We start from the raw sequence: 10,402 nt of genomic DNA on the forward strand, positions 1-10,402 counted from the left end.
TTCAAATATCAAATATTATTAAAGCGTTAACGACTACATTATTTTATATAATATATTTTTCAAATAAATATCTAAACAATATTCATTAATGAAATATAAACATCGGGCGTAACGCTGACTGGTGTGCATTAAGAATAGCAGTGGACTCTCTTCTGTTATATACTCTTTGATACTGTCCACAATTTCCCACCCTTACCCTATTATCTCGTACGTACGAGTTACTATCTCGTATTTACGAGATAATTATCTCGTTATTACGAGATAATATTTCGTAATAACGAGATAATATCTAAATTTTATTTTTTTTTAGTTGGCAGCAATACGCTTCCGTAGAATTATACTAAAACACTTTCATTCTAGGAACTGGAATGTTTCTATCATTTTTCGGGTAATTTCTACTGTATATTCAAGTGGAAAAAGGGGCGTATATCCATCCCTTTTCCTCCTTTCCCCTCCCCCCAGTTTTTAAATATTCAAACATCTCTCATTAACCGTTTTTGAGTTTTTTGGTCAAATATGCTGTATGTCAGGGATTGGCATACTGTAAAACTCATTTGGAGGGCCAAAGTGAAATTTTGATTTAACACCGAGGGCCACAGCCAAACTTTGATGTTTCCAGTGAGCTTCCAAAAACCCCCAAGCACTGCTTTTACACCATTTTCTTATCAGTTTTAATGTTACTTTTTACATATTATGGGTGTCGGCCCGTCAAAAACAAGGTGTTGTCTAGCCATGAATGTTGCTTGGCGGTCGCAAAAAATCGCTGTGGGTCCGCACTTTGCCCACATGCTTTATGTGTCTTATACAACATAGGCCTCAAAACAATTTGCCCCTCCGGAGCCTGGCTTTAACCGCGGGATATTTTTCAATAGTTACTGAGTAAACCTGTAAGCTGTTGAACATTAAAACGTAGTTCTAAAATATAAAAAAAACAAACAAACAAAAACAAAAAACAAAAAAACAAAAACAAACAAAAAAAGAATTTCAACAGACACGGGAGGCTGGAGGGGTGGATAAAGGCTTTTCTAACCGGGCCTCAACACCCCTGGGACCACCTGTGTAGGCCTATCACGTGATGACGTGCGCCCTCTGCTTTATTAATCATGAACATGCTACACTTCAGTAATAAAGAATAGAATTAATGAATGGAAAAACGCAATGAGTTAAGCAAGTGCCGCATGGAAAATTTTGCTGCAATAATACTCAGTGACGCATCGGTATGCTACAGGATCTTCGGATTAGACCTCTATTGAGCACTAGATCCTAGCTGTTGAAATGCAATATAAACGGATACGGTACTTAAGCTTTAGGTCTACTTGAATTAACTGACAGTGGCCATATTGTGGCTTTTCTTTTTAAATAGAATACAATTTTAATTTCATTACTCATTAACGTTTTGCTGACGACGATATATAGATACGGTAAGTTTTTGAAATGTCAGGCCTGTGAACAGGCTTTCCGACTATTGCATACTGCGGGCCTTCTCTAAGCACATGTCTTATCAAATTTATCACCAATATGCTTCCTTTTTCTAATTTAGTAGGCCTATCTATCTATTAAGCTGCACTCACCGTTTTTTTTTTTGTTGTTGTTGTTGTTTATTATATTTGCCGTTAATGGCTTAATTGCGAGCCACTCACGAGCTTCAAACAACAAAGTGCAATGAATTAAATCTTGGTCCTAATTGAGTAACTAATATAGGCCTACGTGATTTCGGCAGCATCCTGGGCAGTGGTGGTTTTATCATCTTGGATACCTGCGTCTTCATCACTGCCAGAGTGTATTATACTACCCTCTAAAAGTTTTTTCAAGTCATATCGATCATGATGCATTTATCTGTCATTATTAATAATGGATTACTTTTATTTCATCACAGATTTTCAGAATGTCTTTCAGTAAGGTTGTCAAAGATTTGGACCAAAAGGTTTTGGAATGTCCCATATGCATGAAACGATTAACACAACCTCGGACACTCCCATGCTTACATACCTACTGCCTGGCATGCTTAGAAACCTGGGTTGAAGTACAGAGTGAACTCAAATGCCCTCTTTGCTCTGGCACTTATCCGGTTCCAGAAGGCGGTGTTCAGAAACTTGCACCAAATACTACCATTAATAACTTGCTCGAATATGTGGAGACGATGGAAAAGACTGAGGAAGAGGATCCACAGAAACTTTTGTGTATGTGTCGTAAAAGCCCACCAACACATTTCTGTAAAGAATGTGTAGAAAACGTTTGCATTGACTGTAAACAATCGCACAAGTCATCACGCTTAAAGTCAAAGAAACACACATTGTACCCACTAAATGAGCTCGTCATCCCTTCGGTGAAAGAAGTAATGACATCACAGAAGAATTATTGCAATGTCCACAAAACTAATGTGTTGGAGTTCTTTTGCAAACAGTGTGTGAAGTTAGTCTGTGGACTCTGTCGAGACGAACTGCATAAGAAAGCGAGTGAACATTCAGTTGTTACTGTATCCACGGCATGTGTGGAATACAAAACAGAGGTTCATGGTCTTGTTACAATGGCAAATGAGATGAAAATTCAAACTCAAGCACATCTACATGCGTTGGAAACAAGTGCAAACCACCTTAAAACAAGCCGAGATACATGTAAGAATAACATTGATGCATGTATGCATGACGTTATAAAAGAGATGGAGACGGGTTGTCAAGATCTGAAGAAACAGGTTGAGGCAGTTTACAAAGTTCACATATGTGCTCTTCGTTCTAAAATGCAAAAATTACAGTCATTCGTATCCGACGTCTCTGGTGATATATCTGTACTAAAGGATACATTTGGAAATTTTACCGCGGAAGGGTCGTTTGAATCGTGTGTGTCGAAAATCAGTACGATTCGTGCTCGTCTAAATGAAATGGAGGTGGATCGTACAAAATTTTCTCCCAAACTTGATTTTATTCCTTCGCAAGAACTTACAAGTGCGTTGAGGAGTAATGGAGTTGGCAAAATTGGAATCTTTAAAGATGTTTACAAAGTTTCTGAAGCAGATACAATAGAAGTGAATGAGGGGGAAAGGTTTACAATAGGAATAGATTCCTTTATGGGAACGAGAGGTACCTGTGAGCTGATGGCAAAACTAAAAGACCCACTTGGCCAAGAGTCAATTGCTGATATTTCACAACAGGGGAGACGATGTGTTGTAACCGGAGTATGCAAAATTGTTGGAAAATGGGTATTATCAATTAGAAGTGGTACTGAGGTTATACAAGGGTCTCCAGTCATAATAAACGTACGGAAAAGGGGACTTTGTATTACAATACCAAACATAATAGATTACATGGAGCACTACAAGGATACTAAGGTTATGAATGTATTATTAAACAGAGAAGGACTGTTACTTGTGACAAGTGCTGGCCGAGATGTATTGAAATTTACACAATCTGGTGAATTTATCTCTAAGGTTGTACTGCAGCCAGGAACCAGAGTGACTGGACTATGTAATGTCAATGAAGACATTTTGGCATACAGTGATTTTGGTAATAAATGTGTTACAACGTGCAACCATGATTTCAAGGAAGTCTTGTCGTTTGGAAAAGGCATTGTTAAATTTCCACGCGGTTTAGCTGTGCGTCAAAACACGAACAATATTTACGTTGCAGATCATGAAGTTGACTGCGTCTTTCGTTTCAACTACGAAACAGGCAAACACATTGGAACCATCGGTTCAACTGGAAGAGGTATTGGTCAGATGCTATCACCACAAGATGTCGCTATAACTAAAGATGGGCATGTTCTTGTAGCCGATCTCCGTAATCACAGAATCTGTATGTTGGATACGAATGATAAATTTGTGAAAATAATGGTTGGATTTGGTAAAACGGACGGAAAAGTTGTGGGGCCAGGTGGCATTGTGGTTTGTGAAGACGATACTTTTATTGTTTCCAGCAATAATAAATTGCAGCACTTTGATCGTAATGGTGTGTTGATCAAGCGGGTTGATAAAGACAAAGATGGTTTAAATGCACCCGTGTTCATGGCCCTACTTTCATCAAGAACTGTTGCCGTTGCAAACCATAAAGAGGATGAAGTCAAGATATTTACTTACTAAATATCACGCAACCAGTACCGTATATATGTACAGTATGCCTAATTTTCGATAGTATCTTATGATTTGATACAAAACTTTAAAAAAATACAATAACAATCTAAGCGGTAAAGATCGGTTATAATTCATGTCAGATGCATAGTTGGTATGCTTGTTATTTGAAGTTGGAGATTGAAAAAAAAATAGTTTAAGCATTTCAATGGGTGAACGATTTTCAATGGGTGTGATGATAATACCATATGCAATCATTCCACACATGAACATGTTAGGCTGATACAAAATACAGACTGACATGCCAACATAATTTTGACAGTGCGACAATAAACGACCCGGGTACCAAACTTATGTTTAAAGAATTCTAGTCTAGTGTATTTTTGAATTTGTATTAAGAATTAAAAACCATTATCATGGCTGCTATAATGCTACAAGTATATGGGCTTATATAATTACATTGTTTTAATTCAATTCAATTCAATATCTGCATCAACAATATTTTATTTTACAATAAGTAAATACAATAAATATAAAATAAGATAATTATGCAATTATTAAATAAAAGTATTTTTAATTAATTAAGGAAATTAATCAACCATTTCTATTGTTGTAAAATCAAATAAAATTATGGCTTGGTTAATATTAGATTTGTGGCGGAGAATAGGTCATTGTTTAAAGTATAACTTAGGGATAGTGAATAGGAAGAGGAGTTTTGTAATCGAGACGTTTTTGCATTAAATCGGAGATAGGATGATTAACAGGTTTTAAGAAGAAACATAGCCATTGTTCTGACAGGTGGAAGCAAAAATTTTAGCGGATGATCAGCAGATTGGACAATTTGACAAATAAATTTAAGAAGTAGGCATAGAAGTTAATTCTGTCTCTTTTCAAAAGGAGTGATGTTATATTATGAACAAACAGAAAGGTAAGATGAGGAAGTTCGGTCCTTAGAGATTAAATTAGCAAAGAGAAGCTCAAGACGACAAAGAAAGGACATATATTGTTGAAGAAGGCCATATTTTTCAACATTAGTTTTGTGTAGTCTCACATACATTTTCAATCGATGATACCACATGCTAACATAATTATAACATTACAGCCAGATCATAGCCCTTAAGTGGAATGTTTATTATAGTTGCCAATCTGACTCACACTATCATAACATCGATTAAAGGAATTAGCGGAAAACGACAACCGCGATTACAAAAAAAGAAAACAACACTAGACCCAAGAAAACGGTAGTATAAACGACATCGAAAACTATTATTATATTTTCGGGAGGTCACTGGCATTTGCTCCAGACTATAGCCTGAATCGAACTTTGTTCTTGATACGGTTTGATGCCTAATATTTCAGAAACATTAATCCCATCACTTGGAGATATAAAACCTTCTCTCTCAAACGAGGGGGAGACGATAAAACTTGGTGACGTACCTCATATCATAATGTTGTGAGCAACATAATGAAATAATTCGGGTTAAACTTGGTTCTGGTTAATATTTGACGAAAACTTCCAAACGGTAAATCAATAAGAATACATATAACTGTCGTAAAGCATATTAGATCCTGATTGCTATTATAGAATTTCCAATGTTTCAATCTCCAAAAAAGGACACATAGGATGATTGACGTGCAGTTACTTAACCGGACACAAGCCTCCTGAAGAAATAATGGACGAATCCATTTTTCCATAAATGTTGGCCCTAGAGGCTTGATCACTCGGCTCAGAAGTTCTGGTGCGAACAGACGTCAGAGATCGTGATTAAACTTCGTAAGTAACCTTCTTATTTAAATTAGTTCTTCAATCAAAAATAATTTTGACAAATGTGTCTATTAATTCCAAGTTGTTTTTAAACATAAATGAAATGTGTTTCTGTGAACGATACTAGTGAAAACCCCTAATTAACCCTAAACAATCATTAACAAGTGAATAAATCCCTTTGATATAGGCAACATTATTATCATTACTAATATATTTATTATCTGCAATCTGTATTGGTCAATGTACTCTGACAATAAAGTTAATAATTGCATTATTCACTTTTAATAAATAATTTCCAAATTGCCATCAAACAGGCAGGTATCTAATAGGTATGACTATGGGACCAAAAATCGTATCAAACATTAAGATATAATGTAAAGTGTTATTACATTGGTATGTTTATATATTAAATTGATTTAGGAACTGGACAATATGGCTTCGTACAACATGGTTCTTCTGATCATTGCTTTCATTGCAACGGTAAGTAAATAACAATTAGTTCATGACTATCTTATTTTACAATTTTAAACTGGAAACTATACTGCAGTAATTATTATAACTAGAACAAAAATGTGATTATCTTTGACTAAAAATGAGGTAATGTCTTTGATGAAATTGTGACAACCCTCATATATGTAAACAAATAATAGATAATCTCCTTTATAACGACCAAATAAGAAATAACTTCAAATGATAAATGTAGACATTTCAGTTTTTGCTGATATATAGATAGTATTGTTTAACTTTATTTTCGACAATATTTTTAAAAAACTATTTCGGAAGTGTTTTAATTTTTAAGCTTTTGTACCTACTTGAAAAGGTGATTTTTATGCATTTCGAAGTAAGGTCAAACAAGGGCAATTAATTGAAACTTAATATTAATGTGTGTTTAAATGGTCGGATCCCAATCATTCTAAATGTAGGTAACAATGACGTCATGGTTATTGACTTTGCAACTCAGCCTGTGAGTAGGACTAAAACAATTCTTCCTCCCAATTGTGTCATTTAAAACATCACCATGCTAATTATCATGATGATTTTCCATCTAATGTTTAATCTAGTGCAATTATATAATTCGCTATTTATATTTAATAATTATATATATATATATATATATATAATAATATAATATAAATTAAAACTGCGCAACAGTAATAAAACTCAGATATGTTTCTTTTTATACATATATTTATCCTGAAATATGCCTTGCACTACTTATGTCTTTTGAATATGTTTGTAGTAAGTAAGCCTTTTAAGTACAGTTTAACATTGGTGTCTTACTTTACACATTATTTTACTTTCAAAATCAACACTGCAAAGCCACAATAAATGATGTTATCGGAGGAAACAAGTCAAACCATTCAAAACTTAGACTCATATATAAAGTAACTTTCATAACAACGATTTTTCATTATGAAGAAACGGCTGTCAATTGTATAGGCCTACAGAGAATATATAATTCATAACGTATTATAGTTTTGAATCCTCATCCATGCGTAGCTATGATTACCGGCACAGGGCTTATTATGTTAAATGACCTGGACGAATTACTTCCAATTGAAACAAGCATACAATATTATTAAATTTCCTTGTACAATAATATATTGTTGCCAACTTGACTTAAAAACTTTAAAAAAAAAATGATATCTTAGTATTAGACCCAAACAGAAATATAAAAACTACTGTCACTTTTAAAATTATTTCTACATTAATTACGTCCCGATTGTTCGCCAATAATGAGTTCTGTCTATTGATCCATCTATGAAAGTGTATTGATATTTATACCGCCATTGTTTATTTATTAGTTAAAAACAATATCTCTGACTATAGTCTAGACTTAAACTAACCATAACAATGGAAATAATTCCGAAATGACGAATGCGTCACACGGGGAAAGGCGTTATTAAAGAAAACACATGTTTTATTGCCCCACGCTGTGTCATTGAAACTGAAACAATCGAGATTCCCATTGGTATGTCAGAAAAAATGATATAATTCATAGGAATTAGTACACAAAAAAATGAAAATTATTAAACTGAGGGAAGGCAGCCAGGCTCAACAACTTACGTAAAATAGGGTACATTCTACCCTTTTTAAGGTATGATATTATAAGGAATGTTTATTTGGTTATGGATATCGATATTGTTTTTAAAAGTTCCCAAACTGCTGTTCCAGCATTGGTAGGCCCCAAGCCAAATGACCCTAGAACAAAATCACGTTTTGCAATGTATTTGGTGTGCATGGTGACTGAAATCACAACTCGAAAAAAAACAAAAAAACATATTCTTTGTTTTGCTTAGTGTAGTTTAGGCCCAGAGGGGAAAACGAATAACTCAAAAATACTAATCTTAAAATTGAAAGAAAACAGTAATGTCAGATTTCTCCAAATGGATGGTTCATTCTCTGGTCTCAAATCTAGTAGTTATGGGGTGTTTTTACTCTTACTTTCAGTACAGTACAAGTGACCTAATGAAAGAGCAGATAATATAAGAATGAACATACAGTCGTTACGAAGTGTTCTTACTTTCACTTAGGTCACTTGCAATGAAATCTATCCCTCAGAAGTTTAGTGTCATGTGGAGAAGTGAAATGAAATCTGGGACCAGTTGTCAGCTTGGAATGCTAGGCCAGCAACCCTATGACATCTTTTTAGAAACCAATTTCATTTCTTTTGCTACAAATATTTATGTAAACCACTGTTGAATATTAAACTCCTTCCTTTCGAGCAATACAGGAAGTTTATCTCCATAAAAAAAATTCCACAGTGCATCTTGTAAAAGAAGTCAGTGTGCTAAGTTCGATATTTTATGAATAAGTAAATCACTTGCTGTTGGTACCGTAAATTAATTCATTAAACTCGATTTGTTCAATATATGATACAAACATTTCATCAATCAATCCTATTAAGCTTCTTAACAATTATGTTAATACATTATTTTTTAAATAAATATATGATAATTAAATGTGATAATTGTTTTAAACAGGCTTCTGCTGCCATCTTAAACCAAAGGGAACTATCACCAGAAAACAGTAAGTAGCCTGCTTTTAGAATGCATTTCTAGTGTCATAAAGTATTATAAAATGGCATATTTCATGGAATACCATATTCAATTATTAAAATGTAATTATAATAAACTTTAGAGTTTTTTCCTGGACCGATTTTTATATATTTCCTAAATTGACTTCAGAATCGATTTAGTAAAAGTTATTTACTGATTGACTGATGATAAGAGTATAACAAAATGGATATTTTCGACATGGATAAAACTGAGATTCGATGAATTGGGGAAAAAATTATTAAAACAAAAACAGTCAAGATATGTCAGCACAACTATCGCATTCCATAACACCAGTACATTTATACAGTGTGCACTACGTCCTCTCAGTCTAGCTGCGTTGGCCTACTTTGCTATTTAAGACATGTAGTGCCTATAGGGCTAAGCATGACATAAATTAGATAGTACATGCACTAGTGTACATGAACATAGGCTAAGGCCTGCAAGGCAACCAAGTTCGTCCACGAACATTATTTCGTATCTAAAGCAGAGTACTGTATGTGGAAATGCATACTAAGACTGCAGTTTTAGCTTTGTGTGTCATGGACGGTTGTTTATTAATATTATTATTATTATTATTGTTATTATTATTATTATTATTATCATCATCATCATCATCATAATCATCATTATTAAATGAATGCAACTAGACCTATAGGCCCTTACTACAGCTTATTTGCACTACATTTTTGTTTATAAGAACACTGAGGCTGAAATTGTTTTAAAATAAAGAACAAAATAAGAAACAAATAACATTTTTATTTAAAATTGATTAAATTCATTAAATAAAAAACCCAAACTAATCAAGCTAGTCACATACAGTAAAATACTGATGATTAAAAGGGGTTCCTATGCAATACCCTCTTTAAATACAGTACAGTAATCAGCTCCAATTATAATTTTCTATCTTTGAAGAATGTATAAAATAAGCACAAAATACAACATTTTAAGCCGGAAATTGGCCCCAAAATAAGAACACTCAGCCTCGGCAATACGCTAAACCTTGAGGGTAGAAAAGAAGTCTGGTCGCCTACAAATTCGGGGATATGTAAACTGTGTAATGACAACACTAAAGAAACTATAGTACACTTCATACTAGAATTAAGAGAGGAATGTTTTGAAAGCCTTAAAACTGACCTAATTCTTCATGATTTTCATTCTTTTTGGAAATCATTCGATGAAGGTAGCTCGGAAATGAAAATACACCTGTTACTGGATAATTTATACAATGTAAACCCGACTTTATGAAAAATAATTGACACCTGCTGCAAAACATATTTACAGAAGGCTTGGGAAGCCCGAACAGACTTTTACAAGAAAACCCCCCCAAATTTGAACTGAAGAATAATTACTAAATGTAAAAATACTGTAGAAAATTTGCTTACTACGGTATTGTAGTTTTATGTTTTAATTTACAGTACATTTTAAACTTAGATAAGCACTTTATTTATTTATTATTTTTTTTATTTATCCTAAAGTTTTGTTTTTTTTGTTTTTGTTTTTTTTTACTTTGTTAAATTC

The 10,402-nt window shown here is 33.7% G+C and overlaps 2 protein-coding genes across 2 annotated transcripts in view; both read left to right on the forward strand.

Moving 5' to 3' along the window:
• Nucleotides 1–1,216: 1,216 nt before the first annotated feature.
• LOC117103611 (tripartite motif-containing protein 2-like) lies at nt 1,217–5,601 on the forward strand. The gene is made up of 2 exons (XM_033244193.1): nt 1,217–1,421; nt 1,877–5,601. Exon 2 carries the CDS (start codon nt 1,886–1,888, stop codon nt 4,070–4,072), a length of 2,187 nt encoding a protein of 728 aa, XP_033100084.1. The 5' UTR covers nt 1,217–1,421; nt 1,877–1,885; the 3' UTR covers nt 4,073–5,601.
• A 140-nt stretch (nt 5,602–5,741) lies between these two features.
• The window catches only part of LOC117103614 (SPARC-like), a 12,579-nt gene continuing 7,918 nt past the window's right edge, over nt 5,742–10,402 (forward strand). Inside the window, exons 1-3 of the mRNA XM_033244195.1 lie at nt 5,742–5,834; nt 6,246–6,305; nt 8,810–8,855. Of these exons, the coding sequence (XP_033100086.1) occupies nt 6,258–6,305; nt 8,810–8,855 (94 nt within the window). The 5' untranslated portion in view covers nt 5,742–5,834; nt 6,246–6,257. The remainder of the gene's footprint in view (nt 5,835–6,245; nt 6,306–8,809; nt 8,856–10,402) is intronic.

This window comes from Anneissia japonica, unplaced genomic scaffold (assembly GCF_011630105.1).
Source record: "Anneissia japonica isolate Jap-2015-1 unplaced genomic scaffold, ASM1163010v1 scaffold287895_len483588_cov180, whole genome shotgun sequence".
Lineage (NCBI taxonomy): Eukaryota > Metazoa > Echinodermata > Crinoidea > Comatulida > Comatulidae > Anneissia > Anneissia japonica.

Excerpts from the sequence above, each read along its gene's own strand:
- LOC117103611 (XM_033244193.1), top strand. The coding sequence starts at position 1,886 with ATGTCTTTCAGTAAGGTTGTCAAAGATTTGGACCAAAAGGTTTTGGAA.